This window comes from Uloborus diversus, chromosome 8, assembly GCF_026930045.1.
Source record: "Uloborus diversus isolate 005 chromosome 8, Udiv.v.3.1, whole genome shotgun sequence".
NCBI classification, from domain to species: domain Eukaryota; kingdom Metazoa; phylum Arthropoda; class Arachnida; order Araneae; family Uloboridae; genus Uloborus; species Uloborus diversus.
In genome coordinates, this window is record NC_072738.1 from 110,727,848 (window position 1) to 110,748,659 (window position 20,812).

A 20,812-nucleotide genomic window follows, 5' to 3' on the forward strand; every position below is an offset into this window, starting at 1 on the left:
GGAGACGACATGGAATGAATATGGATTTGAAATTGGGACATGGAACTTACGTAGCCTATATAGGGGTGGAGCACTAAAGAACCTAATAGAAGTGTTTACTTCTTATAATATTGATCTTTTGGCAGTGCAGGAGATAAGATGGTTAGGATATGGTATTCTGGAAAAGAGGAATTATAGCTTTTATTACAGCTGTCATGACTCGCAACATCAGTTTGGCACGGGTTTTGTTGTGTCCAAAAAGTTAAGAGAGAGAGTAGTGGACTTTGTGCCGGTGAGTGAACGAATATGTAAATTAAGATTGAGGGGTAAGCTACACAATATTAGTATTATTTGTGTACATGCACCTACGGAGGAAAAACCTGAAGTTGAGAAGGATGGTTTTTATGACAGGCTGGAAAATGTCTTCTCTGGATGTCACTCAAATGACATTAAAATGGTGGTTGGAGATTTTAATGCCAAGGCTGGGAAAGATCATAGCTTGAAGGAGTTTATAGGAAATAATAACCTTCATGATGATTTCAACGATAATGGCACAAGACTGGAAGATTTTGCTTCTGCAAATGATCAAGTTGTTGGAGGAACTATATTTCCTCATAAAAATGTGCATAAGCATACTTGGAGGTCTCCAGATGGCCTGACATTTAATCAGATATATCATATTTTGATTGACAAAAGACATCGAAGTAGTCTAATTGATGTGCGCAGTTATAGAGGGGCAAATGTGGACTCTGACCATTTTTTGGTGCTGTCTAAAGTGAGAGCTAAGATTAGCAGATTATTCACAAGGAGGGAGCGCAAGGAGGTTAAGAAATTAGATTACAATGAATTAAAGAAACCTGAAACCCTAAAGAGATATAGGAATTGTTTAAAGGAAAGTTTTACCAGTAGAGACTATGTAGAAAATGAAAGACGCCAGTGGAAGGATGTCGTCACGGTGATTAACAATGCAGCGAATGTGACCATACCAGAGCTTAAGAAAAATAAAAGGGAAAATGGCTGGTATGATGAGGAGTGTGAAGAACTGACTAATAGAAAAAACCAAGCTTACAGGGTTATGATTGGAAGACACTCTACTAGAAATTCAGCTGAATTATATAAGGAGTTGGGAAGGGAAGAAAAAAGGATGCATAAGAAAAAGAAAAGAATCTTTATGGAAAACAAATACGGAGGAGAAAATATGGAGACCCAGAGAGAAGCACGAAAATTTTATCAATTGGTTAATGATATTAGGAAAGATTTTAACTCTAGAACTACAACTAGCAGAAAGAGAAATGGTGAATTGACTTGTAATAACACAGAAACAATGATTAGATGGAGAGAGCATTTTAAAGAGGTGCTGTTTGGTAATGACAGCCCGGTTGATGAAGCTGTTACCTTTGAAGTACCTAGTACCCTAAGACAAACACAAAATATGCCTGTACCTACCTTAAGGGAATTGGAGTATACCTTAAAAAATCTTAATAGAAACAGGGCCCCTGGCCCATATGGCATTAAAGCCGAGCTACTTATTGTCAATGCACCGGAGTTGAACAATGAGCTTTTAAAGATCATTAGTGATGTGTGGAACCAGGAACAGATGCCCATTGAATGGGAAGGGAGTTCAATTTTCACCATCCACAAAAAAGGAGACAGGCTGGACTGTCGCAACTACCGTGGTATCACACTTCTGAATGTGGCTTTTAAGATTTTTTCGAACATCCTATTTCGTAGACTTCTTCCGTATGTTTTAAAAGTTGTAGGAAACTATCAATGTGGCTTCCTGGAGGGGAAGTCTACCATAGACCAAATTCACTCCATAAGACAAATCCTAGAAAAGACCAAGGAGTACGGAATTGATACCTACCATCTGTTCATTGACTTCAAAGCAGCATATGATTGTATCAACAGGAATAAATTATTCGAGGCGATGTACGAATTCGGAATCCCTCCTAAGCTTATCAATCTTGTCAAAATGACTTTGGGAAGCGTAAAATGCAGAATTAAGACCATGTCTGAAGTATCGGAGGTGCTCTATACAGAGAGAGGCCTCAGACAAGGAGACTCTCTGTCTTGCATTTTGTTCAATTTAGCCCTTGAAAAGGTTATACGAGACTCAAGTATCAACACTAGAGCCACAATCCTGCAGAGAACTATACAGATATTGGCATACGTGGACGATATCGACATCGTTGGGCGAAGAAAACAGGATGTGATCGAGGCATTTGTTGCCCTTGAGAACGCTGCCAAGGAATTGGGCTTGACTGTAAACGAGGAAAAAACTAAGTTTTCGGTTGCGAGCACTAGAATACAAGATGTGCAGCCGCTTAATATTAGAAACTATACTTTTGAAGGAGTCACCCAGTTTAAATGCTTGGGTGCACTTATTACCAGTAAGAATGAGTTTAAAGTTGAAATCGGAAATCGAATTTTGATTGCAAATAGATGCTACTTTGGCTTAAAGAGCCAATTAAAATCTAAGCTCCTTTCCATTAATACAAAAATAAACCTATACAAAACCCTCATAAGACCGATCATTTTATACGGTAGTGAGACATGAGCAATTAATAAAATAGAGGAAAATAGACTTCTCATTTTTGAATGAAAGATCCTTCGGGCAATTTTTGGAGCAGTAAAAGAAAATGACACTTGGAGAAGTTTATATAACTTTGAAGTATACCGTAAATACCGACAACCCAACAACTTAAGAGTAATTAAAGCCAATAGAATCAGATGGCTGGGGCATGTATTTAGGGGTGCAGATCAGGACCCGGTTAAAAAGCTAACTTTTTCAAGGATTGAGGGTACAAGGAGAAGGGGAAGACCAGCAACAAGGTGGCTGGATAGTGTTGAGAAGGACCTTAAAATTTTGGGAGTGAACAGGTGGAGAAACCTTGCAGCGTGTCGTACCGCCTGGAGGAAGCAGACGGAGAAAGCCTTGGCCTGCACCAGGCTGTTGTGGTGATGAAGAAGAAGAAATATGATGAGAAATTTTTCTACAATTTACGTGAAGTTTGAGTTGGATTTCGTTTCTAAAAGAATTAAAAACGGTTATGTGGTTCATTGACGGTAACCATCCCCTATCAGTGCTTGGAAGTAAATTTGACCTATACACATTAAATATTGAACTAAGGGGCGGATTCGATAAGAAAAAAAAAATGACAATCACAAATTATGACGTGCAACATTAACACTTAAAGAAAAAACTTGGATCAAGCTCAAGTAAGTTAATAACTCCAAGATACCTTATTCTAAAAAATTTTGTCTTGAAAATATGTACACCGTTGTTGAAATATAAGTTTGAATGATAGTTCTAGTTTTACAAATTCGACACTGGAGGACGGGGACGATCTTGATTTAAGGGTAAAGAAGGCTAACAACCAAACGGCACGACCTTTAGGGTCACCGGTTTGGACGAAAGTCTAAATTTAGGTTTGTTCGAACTAGATATAAACCCAAGGAAAGCGATTTGACTGCATAGGCCTAGTTCGGCTGCAATGAGGGTCCTAAATTGCTAGTTGAGTCCAGAAAAACAGTGGTTTTCCATTTGAACTATTTTTTTTTTACCCTCTTCTTCTTACTGCAATGTAGTATGAGCCAACCGAATGCATTCGCAACATATAATAAGTTCCCCCTCTCCTACGTTGTACTGACAAGGGACGACGAATGAGTTGGGAGGGCAAACACTGTGTCAAAAAATTCAAATTTCAATGAAAGCGCCATTGCAATTCTTGAGTCCTGGAACGCAGTCCGGTTCGAACAACAAGAACTTGAAGGTCAGGAATCTGGATAAACTTCTAGACTTAGGTCACTTCGTACGAGATATGAACTCAGGTAAAATAGAGTGCATAGGCAGTAGTTCAGCTGCAAGGGGGGACTAAATTTGCTTGTTTGGCTACAGAACTAGTGGTAGGCAATAGTGATTTCTTTGGAGTTTGAAGCTTTGGCAGAATATTTTCTTGCCTAGTATGTTTCGCGTCTCTGGTTAGTACAATGTAGGGACGGGGAAATTTATTCTTTCTTGTGAATGCATTCAGTTGGGTGATACTGCAATGCGATAGCAAGAACATAGGAGAAAAGTTTTATTACAAAAAAGAAACCATCGCTTTTCTAAAGCTAAATCGGCAACTTTGGACCTCCATTGCAGCCACAACCAGAGCCTATGCAGTGAAACCGATTGACCTAGGTTCATATCTAATGCTAATTGACCTAAATCTGTAAAGTCGTCGTCCAGATCCATGACCCTCTAGGTCGAGCCGTTTGGTAGTAAGATGACAAATCCAGTAAGGTAACGTACTCGGTGTTTCCACAAGTTATTTACAGATATCAGTTTTTTTTTTTTTTTTGACTCAAGAAATGAATAGTAAAGTTGTCGAGATGAATTATCTATCAAGCAACAAGAAGTTAATGTCTGAAATTGTATTTTGGTTTTCTAATTTGAAACTTAATAAATTATCTGAACACGGCAAATTATTTTTGTCCCCATTCGACATAAAGTCTGATATTCAAAATCACTTGTGGCGTAGGTTGTTGGCGACAAATTTTAGGGTAAGTCAAAAAACGTAAACAAAAATGACAGAGTAAGACAACGTGACGAATGACTTGGTTGGGGAAGATGACGAAAGGAATTCTAATTCATTCACCGACACGAAATGTTGCTGTTGTTCCTGCTCTTACCCTACATTTAAAAATTTGTTGTGACAATAAATTTTAGCTTCAATTATTTGTTCTTTTGTTTTAAATTATAATTTGGAAAGAAAATTATAATATGTGCAGTTGGGGAAAAGATGTTATTAGAGCTGCTATTATAATTAAAACAGTTGTGTGATCTCAATTGGGATATCGAAATAAGTTTTGCCAAATATGTGAATGCGTGACGAAATATTGTTCTTTATTCCCGGTTAAAATATCTTTTATAAATATTTTACGAATATCCGAAGATTTAAACACAAATTTTCCGACCACCAAGCAGAAAATCTGACATGATATGTAATTAATAGGTCCAAAAGATCCATGAGACTAGTGGATAAAGGCTTATGATATTGTGTCGTTACTCCACATGAAAACTACTTTATACCAACCACTTCAATAAAGCTGAGAAAGTCGCTAAAAGGGATTTCATAATACATTTTTGAATACTATATAAACAACTACCGAGAACTTCTAAGCTGACATCGGAAGCTAGCTTAGTGGCTTTTAAAGGGGTTAATGTAGTGGCATTTAAATAAATCTTAAATAAATTTCATTGAAGTAATTCTGTGAAGCCCAGAGGTGAAGTATTTATGTAAAACCACGCGTCCAACATTGGAAAAGCGAACTTTCTTTAGTGTCAGTTAGAACACCTATGTAAAAAAAAAAAATTTCACGCCTTGGTTCATGTCATGTTGCCGAAGTCTCCTCTGACGATCGAAGAATAAATGACCATTTTATAACGCCATGATTGCTACTGGGTCTTACTTTCCTTCTCTTTCTCAGACTAATGATACAGTTTGATTTGATTTTGCTATGTATCATGTCCTTTGCAATTTAAGGAGTAGGTCGTGATACTGAATTAGTTATTGCTGTGTGTGTATGTGTTTGTGTGTGAGTGTTTTTTTTTTTTTTTTTTTGACGGTTATAGATCCTTTTCCCAGTTACGATGGCTCGAATAAGAGAAATCCAGTCATAATTAAAATGGACAATCTCGCATCACACATGAAATTTTTGGACTTAGGTAGGACTAGCAAGGGATATGCCTATTGAAATTTCCTACTCACACAACTCGCACGCTTTTGAAGATTACCTAAAGTGAAAGCAGCAAATAATATTTAGCTTTTTACCCAGAAGCCGTAAGTACAAGCTATAAGCTAGCCTAACTATTTCACAAAGCTTATTTCCGAGTACCAAGTGTCCCAATTGCAGTGAATGGGATCAAAGATGCTATTATTCTTTTAAACAGCATTTTTTTTTTCAGATAGAGATTTTAAATTGTCTAATGTAGTGATGTTGCTTAATACAGCAAAAGAAACGATACTCATGACATTGTTCAGATCTATTAATCATCAAAATAAAAAATTAAAAAAAATTCTTTGCAGGGAAATTTGAAGAATTTATAAATCATGATTTAAACATCGGATCTGCTTCAAATAAATTTCGATTGGAACGGGTACTTGACGAGTAAAAATTGGATGGTTCAAACGTACATCGATGACCTAGAAGAATTACCACATAGCTAAAAAAATATTAAAAGAAAAAAAAAACGAAATTTACGTGAGAAGTAGAAAAACGAATCAGATACGAGCTTATCGATCTAATGAAATGTAAAAAAAAATGTATTTAAAGGTTTTCTTTTTTTTCCTTTTTTGTTGAGATATGAGGCTTTTATTTTCACTATTATGAGGATTTTTCTTTTTGAGTTATTCAAACTTTAACAACTTTCAATTTTAACATCTGCGGTTTGAAATAAAATACTATTTTCTAAAATAATTAAAAATGCTGTAAAACTATTTATATAATCATGAATTCAAGGAAACTGAAGATTTTTTGAATGCGTTTTTCTTTTTCCGTTTCATTTTTTTTATTTTATTAATTTATTTTTTTTTATTATTATTTTTTTTAACCTGGGGAATACTTTTACCAAATACGGAATCGCATTTTTCTGTAGTTTAATCATTGACGAGAGTTAGAGATTGATTAAATAAAAAGAAGGAAAATTATTTTTTTTTTATTTTCATGCATAAAAGAATAGTTTCGAACAATTTTTTATGTAGACGACTATTAAACAAAAAATATTATCATTTAAAAGTATCAAGAACTGAAACCCTTAATTTGAAAAAGTCAAAAGCTCAAACTATACGAATGTAAAAAATAACGTTATATTTTTCGTGTATACATTTTACTTTCTTTAAATACGATAAGATTACCTAACCTAACTAGAACAGAAGACTGGCAACGATATATGTATTTTAAATCTCTTTTTCCTGAAAAATGTTATGTTTTTTGAGATAAATAAAGAAATTTTGTGATTTCTTAAAATTAAATAGACATCAGTTGCATTTGTTTCAGGAAGTTCACGATAGAATAAAGTTATGTGTTTTATCTCAAAAAGTTTGAAAAGTCAAAAAAAAAAAAAAGTTTTATGATGAAATTTCAACTTAGCGTCATTCATATCGATGAGTACTAAAATGAGTTTTATTTATGTACTCATTTATTTATTTATTGGCACTTAAAATCGAAAATTAGAAGTATAAAAGTACGCTCTCTCTTTAATATGCACTAAAATACACTTCGAACCCCTCATTTGCCAATCCTTCCATTATTGCTTCAAATAAAAAATACTAATATGGTGCAGAAATTACAACAAACACAAAAACCTCTTTCGCGTTATTACATTCAACATTAAAATAAAAACAGCAATTATAGCTAAAAATAAAAAAGAGTGACTCATAATTTTTGAAAAATCGTAATCCTTTCAAACAAATTAAATACAACAAAGCATTGCTACAAACGAAAGAAGTTAAATACGTCTTAAAAAGAGCCTTAAAGGTATATAAAGAAAAGAACATGATACAGATAGTTGTGCTTAATTAAATTTCTAGACGAAGCACTTCTGTCAGCGTCTTTATCTGCTTAAAAGCTAATGTTTGTGATTCGTGAGGAGAGAGAGCAAAATTATATATCATTCTTTTTCTGCTTTCTTTCTTTGACCCAAAGTTCCTAATGGATCAGCAATTTTTACAACTTATGCTTTGTTATTTTTTCTCTTATTTTCTGTGTTTGCATGAAATAAAAGTTAAATACATTTTAATTAGTGTTCTCAGCATTGTGTATAAATAAGTTACGTTTTTAAAGTTTTTTTGCACAAATTACTTATTTAAAATCTTTTTTTTTTTCATTCATAACTTTACTACATTTTGAAAGCAATGAACAATAAATAATGAAATACGCATGGAATCAAGTTCGGTATGAAGGATAACGAATGCGCATTTATTTCATTACTGGCATCAAAATATATTTAGATCAAATGAATATTTCAATCCTCTATTTTGATTATAAGTTTCTGTAAAACAGTTGATAGCTAAAACAATATATTTTTTTCTAAACAAAATTCAATATTTAAATTTTATTATATATATTAAACTGCTGTAAATAAACGAACTGAAGTAGCAACATTGACAAAAATACTGTTGTAACAGATATTCGTTTTGAGGCTGTTGTTAAATACTATAAAGTAGTTCAACTTTCAAATTTCGTATATGTGGGTGTTTTTTAAATCTCCCTTCAGTCATAAGATTTTAAACAAAGCCATTTTTGATTTTGAAAACAAACAAACAAAATGCGGTTTGGTTTTAAGAGTGTTTTGGAGCAGTTGCACAGAAAAACTCGGCTTATCCTCACATATATAATAGTCAATTCACTGTTCGAGGAACGCTGACGTCACCAACAATGAAATTCGCGCCACAGGGTGATAACTTGAAAATATTTTTTGGTTGTGAGTGGTTTTGACATACAGAGAAATGCTTCCTTTTTACAAGGTTTAGCTGGATCCAGTAATTTAACTGTTTTACTTATAAGATTCATTTTAAGAAAATGAAAAAATGAAAAAGTCGCCAAAAAGGAACGCAATCTACTGGAGTTTAGAGATAAACCACTAAAGTTAGGGTTAAAATTTCAACTATCAAAATATCCCCAAACAGGCAATTGCTTCGTTCAAATGTAGAAGTAACTCTTATCCGTAAGAACTTGACGGGCGATTTTCTAGTTAGAAGTAAAGTTCATTTAACTAAGTTGCCGCATCTGAAGGTAACGAAAAACACTTGCCAACTAGTTGACATTTAACTTTTTCGAAAGTTGATTCCACAAACCGCTTCGGGTGTAGGAGGCAAAATGACCATTTTTTATAGAATGAAATAGTAGTGTTTAAGTTTTTAATGCTTACTTTTCAGGTTATTCTTTATCAGGATTTATTACTAGTACTCTTGGTTTTACCCTACTTTCGAAATCTAAAATTCAGTGTTTATGACTTACATATATTCATAACGAAATACATTCTAATCACCAATAATACGGAAATGCAAACACCCGGTTTATGGGCTAAAACTTATGGGTTTAGCTCACAGTGGTGGTACTTCGTTACAGATGTGTGTTTTTGCCTCTTGGTTATTTAGACTTAGTTTCTTGAAAATGACAATTGGTTCACGGCAATATTATTTTTTAAATCTAAACCATATTTGATATATTTTCTCAATACAAAAATTAATTAGTTATTTTTTACAACCTAAGTTTGAACTTACCATTTTGCTTCTACATTTCAGGATGAAATAATTTAATTTTTGTTAATCCCATAGAATTCCTGTTTGTTTCACTTTGACTTCCAAGCCAAAATTGCTAATGTTCACCACGCTATTATTGTTTGGGGCCGACAGGCTATCAAACATGAGTGGCTATATCTAACAGCCAGTTCCCCAACAGAAACATAACCGTCTATCACGTATGATAGCCAGGGCAGTCAAAGTGCTAACCTTTTTTTCATCTTTGAAAATACAATAAATTAATTAGGCACTATTGACATTATAAAACGCGTGCATCAATATCCAATTTTTATATTTTTCCTTGTCCGTAGCTAGATTCATTCAGATTCAGTCTTAGCTTTGCTGACTGCCAAATTACATGTATTATTCGTGGTCAAACTGTAATTGTTAATTTTGAGGATATTCTGGAATATCTTGCACAGACACACAGTTCCGCGAGCACTCACCCACGTGCATAACAAATCTAGACAGGAAGAAATGTACATACATTCTTTTATATTGCTGTGGCCAGGTAAGGGCAGTAACTGCAAATTTTTCATTTTTTTACTATTATTTTATTTTATTTTATTGAACAATCACGATTGCTAATTGCTTTCATTTGACTGTTTTGATGTCCTATGATTTCATTTTTCCCCTTCCACCCTCTGCAGCATCACCGTCGACCGGCTCCTCACGATGCTGCTCCTATAGCGAAAACCGTCTCCAGGTTGCGTCCATATCCTACACTTACACGCCTACATACACGTACGTACACACATACACAAACACATACACACACATAAACACATACACCCACGTACACAAACACATACATACACGCATACATACACACAACTACCCACACATTCATGCCTGCATACAGACGCAAACACATATGCCTACACACACATACACATACGCCGCCCCCACGCACACAACCTCTCGTACACACAACTATCAACATTCATGCCAGCACGCAGACACAAACACACATGCCTACACACACATAACCCCTACACACAAACACACGCCTACATACACACACACACTCGTGATTGCGAAAAACATAATTTGAATTCAGGATGACAAAATTCAAATTATTATTATTATTATTATTATTATTGTTATTATTTTGCATTTTTGTTATCTGTTGTACGTTTATTTTATTGCACAAGATTTATTATTTGGTTTCCGCTAAAAAAAAGAGGCGAAAAAAACGTCTATCTCCAACATTTCCCTGTTGTTAGTATTGAATCCCTACACATTTCTTAAAATATCTCGAAGAATCATTTCTGCAGATACTGCCGTTTACCCGGCCATGGCAGAATACATATAATCAGGAAGTAGTCTAACAACACCTTATTATGATCACCTAGTAACAAACTTATGTAATATTCTATGTGAAAAAGCTTTTTTTTTTTTTCAATTTTTATACCTTACTACTACAAAACAAGTTTGTTTTTTGAAAATCCGGTAAAATAATAAGGCAGTAAACGAATTGTCTTTTGTAGCTGCCTCTCAGAAAAAGAGGTTTGAATTGAGTAAAATTGAAGAGAAAAAGCAATAATATTTCGGGAATTAAGCGTAATCAAATTTTAAAGCGTTGCTTCAATATCAACAACTGTAGTTGCTTAAAAGCTAATGTTTGGTGTTCGTGAGGAGAGAAGCAATTTTTGATTACTTTTTAGTTACTTTCAAGGAATTTCAAAAAATGTTTGTATCGGTAAAGGGAATTTAAAAAATACGATAAACTTTAAGCACCCCTTTATTTCTTTATTTCTTTGAAGAAGATAAACAAAATATAGAGCTGGTTATTTTTATTAAGATGATATACAAACATATCATTAAAAAAATCAAAATGTCTATCGAGTTACGTGGTTTACTTTATTTCAATTACAATAGTTTACTATGAGCCTTTGCCATTAGGCCATGCTCTCATATAGTTGCTTTCTTACTTTAAACCATTTAAGACTAGCTGTTTCACAGATTAAAATTCATTTTATTTTAGTAATTTTCAAATGAGTCATAAATTTTAAATTTCTTTCGTACGTATGTTTTAAGGAAAATATACTATAAAAAAAGAGCGAAACACTTGTGCGGGATTAAATCAATGTAGTTCAATTGTAATAATGCCTCAAAAAGCGACTGCAAAACTAGCTTGGAACGATATATTATTAAATTTTAAAACTGTTTGTACTTTAAAAAATGCAAATATAAAAAGTTTAGAAATAAGTAATAATTCCAGTAAAATTTTGAGAAAAAAAAACTTCTTAAATGTCTTATTATTAAACCATGCGTGATGAATTAATTAAAACCATTCACAATTAAGTTTTTAAGTCTGTTTTCATCTATTGAAAGTAAAAAAAAAAAAAACTATTAATTGTCAGAAATCTTTCAAAATTCAAAATGTTTCATGCTAGCTAAGATATTTTTTTCCATTAGTGATTGTTTTCTTCTGATGCATTAGTTAATTTTCAGATAAATATCGTAATATTTCAAAATCGGTTCAAAAACATACACAAACACAGACATAAAATTGTCAGGATGGAATTTACAGTATTGGCAACCTCTGCTACAGTCCATCGAATTAACTGCACTATTTGACAAATGGTACCTGTACTATTTGACAAATGGCAATGACCTGTGGCATGTTCGTTGTAACAGATCATGCACTCTAACCCACTGATTGAATAGATTCAAACCAGAACCCAAACAATCCCTGATATAGCACCCCCAGAGATATTGATTTACTTATAGGATTTTTGTGACCATGGAATATTTAACTTGATCCAGTCCCCATTATTGAACAGAGGATAAAAAAAAAACGATTTGTCTTCAGGGCCTCAGCCAACCGGTTAAGCCCCAAATAAGGGTTGGTATGGGACACCCTGGAGTGTCATATCGTTTACATTAAAGTCACTCCAGAAGATATCACGCTTAGTGACAAATGCATATTCCTATAAAACAAAAAAGCGTTCACAAAAACTAACCCGAACCGTTTAGCTGGTACAGTTAACCTGAGGAAACAAGTCTGAATAATTAATTCTAAACTTCGTGATCATTAATAGCCAACGTAGTGATAGTCAACGAAAATCTGTCTTAACTAATAAACCATTCAATTTCTAGCCATGTTTTTTTTTAAAGCTATGTTTTCTTTATTAGCGAAAAGTGCAATATTTCTAGGGGACATGAAACTGCAATATGATTTTTCTAAATCTAACATGCATGTAAATTTATCAAGCATGTAAAAAAAATATTCTCTCAATTCTGAAGTGAATGGTTCAACAACATATTTATCATCCTTAATACCGCATGAAATTAACCTTTTATCGGAAAATGTGTCAGCAAATAATAAATGGACATTTTGGTCACGACAAATCTTCCTATTGATTGTCGCAAAAACTGATCTTAAAAGAAGCTGTAAATCTTTAAATAATATATACTACTTAAAAATATTGACAAATGCATATTCCAGGTTCAATAATACAGTAAAGCTCGAATTAAGATGGAAGTATATTTGCTTTTGCATAAAGACTTTTTTATACGTTGCAATGATGTAATTTGATAGTTAATATCATTGTGTAGTAATTGTTCTTATATGAATGTGATTTGTGTGAATAAAAAATGTTCTTGCAAACTATTACGAAATTTTCCGAGTTGGGTGCATTCGAACTAGCTGTCAAATGTTGTTTAAATTATTTTACTTAAACAATAATTTATTTCAAAAAATAAATAAATAATAATATTAATTAAAAAAGAAACTTCCTATAAGTAGGCCGAGGAAAAAAATGTTTCATAGCTGAAAATACTTCTGCATTAAGTAGGAGGAAAAAAGAGTTTGCTATAAGCCACAGGTTAAAAAGTATGAATGTGTCGTATGTTTTGTTTGAACTCGGTCTGTATTTGGCAAAAAAAATAATAAAAAGTGTTCATTAACGCTTCATGAAGCAAATACAAAGCATATCATTCGAAGTGGTAAGTATTTTGAAAATTTTCTGGACTAAAATTGAAGTTTTCATTCTATACTGGTTAGAAGGAATTCATTCCTTCACTACATCACTGGTTCCTAAACTCGCGAGAAACATTTTCCTGAAGCTCCTGCTAATAGGAGCGAGCTGAGCTCGGCCAACAAGGAATACTATAAATAACTATACCCCACACTATTTTTTTTATTTGGATCCCACTGCGACGAGCAGTCACGTCAGAAAAAAGAATCATGCTTATTTCTTCTATAACGAACACTAGATATACTTAACTTACCTTAACACGAGCACGTAGAAGCTTTTGCTAGTATGTCCACAAAACGAAAAAGTATGTTCAAGCTAACTGTTCCATTTTGCGTAGAATCTTTTTCCAATTTAAACTAAACTCCAATTTAAACTAAACGGACATTGTATTTGCAGACGGAGAAACGGTGTTGCTTATTTCTTTACTTCCCTACATTAGCAAATATGTTTTTACTAAATTATGAAAGAAAATTCTCCGTTGAAAATAATACTTCTGCACCTCTATGCTGTAGATACATTAATGTTCTTTTATGTATTAATTTTGTTAATTTTTCTGACATCAGCAAAAAAGTATATCACAAATCCTTTGCCCTCAAAAAAAAAAAAAAACTAGTTTTAATCTAAGTTCTTAAAATTTTTTGGATCTAAATATTATAATTGGCTCCTCATGTGATACCACGATTTATGATAAGAGACGAGAATTTCATTTTAAAGTTAACTGCCTGCAGCATTTTTCTTCTTGCCCAAGTAAAAAAGTTTTTACTGGTACAATTGTTTCACAAGCACTTAGAATTAAAAGAATCTGTAATACAATCCCTGCATTCAAACAAGAGATTTCTTTGCTTAGAAATAAGCTTATTGATAATAATTTCCCATATAATCCGATTACAAATATATTTTTAAATATATCCTTTAATCAACTCTATGATTCCCTGTAACCGTCTTAATGCCCAGACTTATGATATAACCGTGAGAAACCGCGCCCGTGGGTTGCGTTTATGGATGAACATTTGGTGCATTTCTTCGGACAACTGGCTTCGGCTTTTTTGTTATTATTTTTTGACAACTAGAACGGACATTTGTATGTGGGCCTGGATTTGTTTGCCTACATGGAAAATTAGGTAAGATATTGTTAATTTTTTGCATGTGCTTGTGATGGGTCCAGTGAAGTACCATCATTGTTGCCATCTGGCTTCTAATGGTATAGACAAAACACCCAGCTTAGTTTTAGATACAAGCAACCGTTCATTTTCTCTGTAGATATCCGGTAAATTCTCTTAATTTATTTAAAAATATTTTGGTATTTCAACCTTAGATGGAGTTTCCACTGTTGACGAGTACTGGCTCCATTTATTAATTATTAATTATTAATTATTCTCTGCTCTCTCTCTCTCTCTCTCTCTCTCTCTCTATATATATATATATATATATATATATATATACACACACACACACACACATACACACACACATATATATATATATATATATATATATATATATATATATAGATTAAATGAACTTGAAATATCATTTTTTTGAAATTACTATTTCAGAAAACTGGTTTGGGTCTCTATTAATTATCTACTCGTTTTTAAAACACTGTATGATACATTTTATAGCAAGGATCTTGACAGTAACAAACCTGACTCAAATTGATCGAAAACATATATTATCCACGTAAGAAAAATTCATAATTTGTGAGCAGAGTCATTCTTTACTTTCAAAGACTAGGCTTGCGAAATATTAATCAATAATGATTCAGCGGAGTTACATCAAAGATAATTATCAAAGGCAGTGATCTTAATTAAGCCCTTATGCATAAAAACGTTTTTCTTACATAACACTGGAGACAAGCCGGAAGGCTAATTAGTAACATTATGTAATATGATAATAATTATGCATAAAATTTAAAATGTATAATAAGAATGTGTTACATTTTAATAGATAGGATGATGTTTATTTAGTATTTACTATTTTGTCCCTTCTTTTGGTGCTAAAGTTTTTCAAGAGTGGATGAAAAGTGGGTGCAGTGATACAAAAAAAAAATCAATTACATTTTTCATTATTAAAAACCATAAAAAAGTTTTATTTTTAAATTGTACAATTATTTCACTGTTTGTGAATATTGTACAAATATTCACAAACAACATTTTCCATATACTAGTTAACAACAGTGAACCACACGAGACAAAACTTACTGCAAAGCAAGATGAGGTAGCTTTGACAAAAATCTTCTTGAATTACTCTGGTCTGGTATAGCTCACTGGCAGGTAACTCATTGGCTGGAGATGTCTGGTAATAACAAACAGCAGGTTGGTAACAGCTAGGATATCGGATGACAATAAAGCCGCAATCTAGTTTGTTTTTGTTATTACTACTGTCAATTCACGATAACTCGACGACCCAAGGTAAAACATTCGAGTAATCGATAGCTTGAGTTATTGAAATTTACTTTTCAAGCCATTTTAAGACTTTTTTTTCCCTGAAATAAGTCAAAATTGATAGACTAGAATACTTATTCTTTAGACATATATATATACATATATATATATATATATATATATATATATATATATATATATATATATATATATATATATATATATATATATATATATATATATATATATATATATATATATATATATATATATAAAAATCTCGTGTCACGATGTTTGTTCGGGGTAAACTCCGAAACTACTCAACCGATTTTTCTCAAATTTCATATCTTTGTGTCATTTGGTCCAACTTAAAAGATAGGATAGTTTTTATAATTTTTTATTGCAAATTTCATATTAATTATGCAATAATAGTGTGAATTAATTGTTTAGTTCTAAAAATTCTTAATAGATGGCGGTGTAAGTTAATTAATCGATATAACTCTAACATCGTGTGACTTACTGCTAAAAACACCATGATAAAAAAACTCAGAAATGCTGCTTAGAATTTCCATATAACGTTTCGGGATATTATAGGTTATTATTTACTTCCTGAGAAAATCAACTATATTTTTCAAAACGTTTCCTTGATTTGCTACAAATTGCAGATTTCACACCGTTGTGAAAAGTATTTTTCTCCACCAGTATCAAGATTAACTAAACGTATTTAATAGGTGTATCGGTTTCGGAGTGACTACGGTTCGTCCAGATTGACTCAACACCCAATGAGTGCGAAAAGATATCTGGATCAGGAAGAATTGCAGAGGAGTTACATTCGAGATACGTGCTTGAGAGTCTGTCTTCACGTTGGCAATGCGTGCATTAATGCTTTGTGAGCTTTCTTAGAAAAGCAGGAAGGTTCCAGGCTATTATATTAAACTTGCGTTAGGCTTCTCTGAAGGTGCCAGAATCATAACTGCCTTTAACTAAGAAGACTACTGAATTCTTCAAAAATATTCCAGGTTAATTTCAGGAAGGTTAATGAATTTAAGCAGAAAACAATTATTTTCTTTATTTTGTTCCCCAAGAGATTTTTAATATCATTAATTCTTGCGAAGATACTTTCACAACAGAAAATTGCAGAGACAATTACATTGTCAGGCATTGCTGCTACTTTTTTTAGATGGTAGACGAACAGCACATTCAGCTTTAAAGTTGCCTATTAGATATTCATAACAAACAAAGCGCAATGCGTAACATTAAAAGGAAAAAAAAAACGTGGAATGGCTGTAGTGTTGCAAGAGAGTGAAATTAAAATTTGGGATAAGTGTACTATGGCTCATGGGTAAAAGCATTCATTCGAAGCACATCATAGGATTGTGCAAGATTTGAACGGCAACGATAAACTTTTAGGCGAAATTGTCTGAATACTGTCTGCGGACTTCCGGCAGACATTACCAGTTATTCCGATGAAATCAACGAATGTATAAAACAATCGTTTTTATAGCGTAATGTCGAGATAATGAGATTGACCATGAACATGCGAGTATAAACGCAAAATAATCTAATCGTATAAGTCTTTTTTAAGCATTTGCTGAGTATTGGAAACGGTGTAATTGAACTGTATCAAAATATACAGTACAACAAATAGCGAGACAATTTCTACACTGCGTTGAGACGAAAAGTGAACTAATTGAGAGTCTATTCCAAGATAAATTTAATTTTTTTTAAATCATAATTGCCTCTGTAATAGCGCTGGTTTTGTAGCATTTTTGTTTTCGGTAAACATTTCCGAACAGACAGGAATATTTGTGGATCGTCAATTGTCGACTGTCAAATACATATCCTGATGCATGTCGCAAATTGTATTTATTGGTCGCACAAAGTCATTGGGAGTTGACACTTTCTAATGCAGGTGTGACATAAGGAGAAACAGTATTCGTCAACTTTTAAAACAATTTTGACGACATACTATCCAACACAATCATCATTTTTTAAGGAGAAACTATATAACTTTCACGTTTGAAGACGTATTTCATAAAGTTTAACAAACACACAAATGTCCAAATCCAGATTTTACACCAGAGATGAATATGAAGCTTTAGTTTTAACTGAAGGTTTTTGCGTTTCAATTTCAAATTTGCCACTTAGTTATTATGATATGCCGTCACTTGACAGTTGGGCCACCGACTTAGTTAACACTGATTTGCAACGTATAACAACAGAGCAATGACGCTGTCTTAGCTACAATTATTGCGAATAATGAGCCATTACTGACGGCTGGAAAAAAAAATGCTCCCCATTGATGCTGAACAAGCCTATACAGTTGTCGATGAAAACAAAGCAGTAAACATTCCAACTGAATTTTTAAATTCCCTGGATACACCAGGAATGCGACTACTTGATTTCCGGTTGAAAATTGGCTCAACAATTTATCCTTTTTCGCGATTTAAACCCACCTAAATTACGCAACGGTACACGTTTCTTCATCAAAAGTCAACAATTTTGTCGGGAAAGTTTAAAGGAGAAATGTTTGTGTTGCCACGTAATCCATTAATAGCGTCATAATTTAATGAAAAGGTTATACGAGACTCAAGTATCAACACTAGAGCCACAATCCTGCAGAGAACTATACAGATATTGGCATACGTGGACGATATCGACATCGTTGGGCGAAGAAAACAGGATGTGATCGAGGCATTTGTTGCCCTTGAGAACGCTGCCAAGGAATTGGGCTTGACTGTAAACGAGGAAAAAACTAAGTTTTTGGTTGCGAGCACTAGAATACAAGATGTGCAGCCGCTTAATATTAGAAACTATACTTTTGAAGGAGTCACCCAGTTTAAATGCTTGGGTGCACTTATTACCAGTAAGAATGAGTTTAAAGTTGAAATCGGAAATCGAATTTTGATTGCAAATAGATGCTACTTTGGCTTAAAGAGCCAATTAAAATCTAAGCTCCTTTCCATTAATACAAAAATAAACCTATACAAAACCCTCATAAGACCGATCATTTTATACGGTAGTGAGACATGAGCAATTAATAAAATAGAGGAAAATAGACTTCTCATTTTTGAATGAAAGATCCTTCGGGCAATTTTTGGAGCAGTAAAAGAAAATGACACTTGGAGAAGTTTATATAACTTTGAAGTATACCGTAAATACCGACAACCCAACAACTTAAGAGTAATTAAAGCCAATAGAATCAGATGGCTGGGGCATGTATTTAGGGGTGCAGATCAGGACCCGGTTAAAAAGCTAACTTTTTCAAGGATTGAGGGTACAAGGAGAAGGGGAAGACCAGCAACAAGGTGGCTGGATAGTGTTGAGAAGGACCTTAAAATTTTGGGAGTGAACAGGTGGAGAAACCTTGCAGCGTGTCGTACCGCCTGGAGGAAGCAGACGGAGAAAGCCTTGGCCTGCACCAGGCTGTTGTGGTGATGAAGAAGAAGAAATATGATGAGAAATTTTTCTACAATTTACGTGAAGTTTGAGTTGGATTTCGTTTCTAAAAGAATTAAAAACGGTTATGTGGTTCATTGACGGTAACCATCCCCTATCAGTGCTTGGAAGTAAATTTGACCTATACACATTAAATATTGAACTAAGGGGCGGATTCGATAAGAAAAAAAAAATGACAATCACAAATTATGACGTGCAACATTAACACTTAAAGAAAAAACTTGGATCAAGCTCAAGTAAGTTAATAACTCCAAGATACCTTATTCTAAAAAATTTTGTCTTGAAAATATGTACACCGTTGTTGAAATATAAGTTTGAATGATAGTTCTAGTTTTACAAATTCGACAGTGGAGGACGGGGACGATCTTGATTTAAGGGTAAAGAAGGCTAACAACCAAACGGCACGACCTTAAGGGTCACCGGTTTGGACGAAAGTCTAAATTTAGGTTTGTTCGAACTAGATATAAACCCAAGGAAAGCGATTTGACTGCATAGGCCTAGTTCGGCTGCAATGAGGGTCCTAAATTGCTAGTTGAGTCCAGAAAAACAGTGGTTTTCCATTTGAACTATTTTTTTTTTACCCTCTTCTTCTTACTGCAATGTAGTATGAGCCAACCGAATGCATTCGCAACATATAATAAGTTCCCCCTCTCCTACGTTGTACTGACAAGGGACGACGAATGAGTTGGGAGGGCAAACACTGTGTCAAAAAATTCAAATTTCAATGAAAGCGCCATTGCAATTCTTGAGTCCTGGAACGCAGTCCGGTTCGAACAACAAGAACTTGAAGGTCAGGAATCTGGATAAACTTCTAGACTTAGGTCACTTCGTACGAGATATGAACTCAGGTAAAATAGAGTGCATAGGCAGTAGTTCAGCTGCAAGGGGGGACTAAATTTGCTTGTTTGGCTACAGAACTAGTGGTAGGCAATAGTGATTTCTTTGGAGTTTGAAGCTTTGGCAGAATATTTTCTTGCCTAGTATGTTTCGCGTCTCTTGTTAGTACAATGTAGGGACGGGGAAATTTATTCTTTCTTGTGAATGCATTCAGTTGGGTGATACTGCATTGCGATAGCAAGAACATAGGAGAAAAGTTTTATTACAAAAGAGAAACCATCGCTTTTCTAAAGCTAAATCGGCAACTTTGGACCTCCATTGCAGCCACAACCAGAGCCTATGCAGTGAAACCGATTGACCTAGGTTCATATCTAATGCTAATTGACCTAAATCTGTAAAGTCGTCGTCCAGATCCATGACCCTCTAGGTCGAGCCGTTTGGTAGTAAGATGACAAATCCAGTAAGGTAACGTACTCGGTGTTTCCACAAGTTATTTACAGATATCAGTTTTTTTTTTTTTTTTGACTCAAGAAATGAATAGTAAAGTTGTCGAGATGAATTATCTATCAAGCAACAAGAAGTTAATGTCTGAAATTGTATTTTGGTTTTCTAATTTGAAACTTAATAAATTATCTGAACACGGCAAATTATTTTTGTCCCCATTCGACATAAAGTCTGATATTCAAAATCACTTGTGGCGTAGGTTGTTGGCGACAAATTTTAGGGTAAGTCAAAAAACGTAAACAAAAATGACAGAGTAAGACAACGTGACGAATGACTTGGTTGGGGAAGATGACGAAAGGAATTCTAATTCATTCACCGACACGAAATGTTGCTGTTGTTCCTGCCCTTACCCTACATTTAAAAATTTGTTGTGACA

General features: G+C 33.7%; 1 protein-coding gene across 1 annotated transcript in view; it reads left to right on the forward strand.

Moving 5' to 3' along the window:
• LOC129228537 (uncharacterized) overlaps window positions 1-20,812 on the forward strand; it is a 124,227-nt gene that overhangs the window by 162 nt on the left and 103,253 nt on the right. Inside the window, exon 2 of the mRNA XM_054863217.1 lies at window positions 126-2,369. Within this exon, the coding sequence (XP_054719192.1) occupies window positions 126-2,369 (2,244 nt within the window). The remainder of the gene's footprint in view (window positions 1-125; window positions 2,370-20,812) is intronic.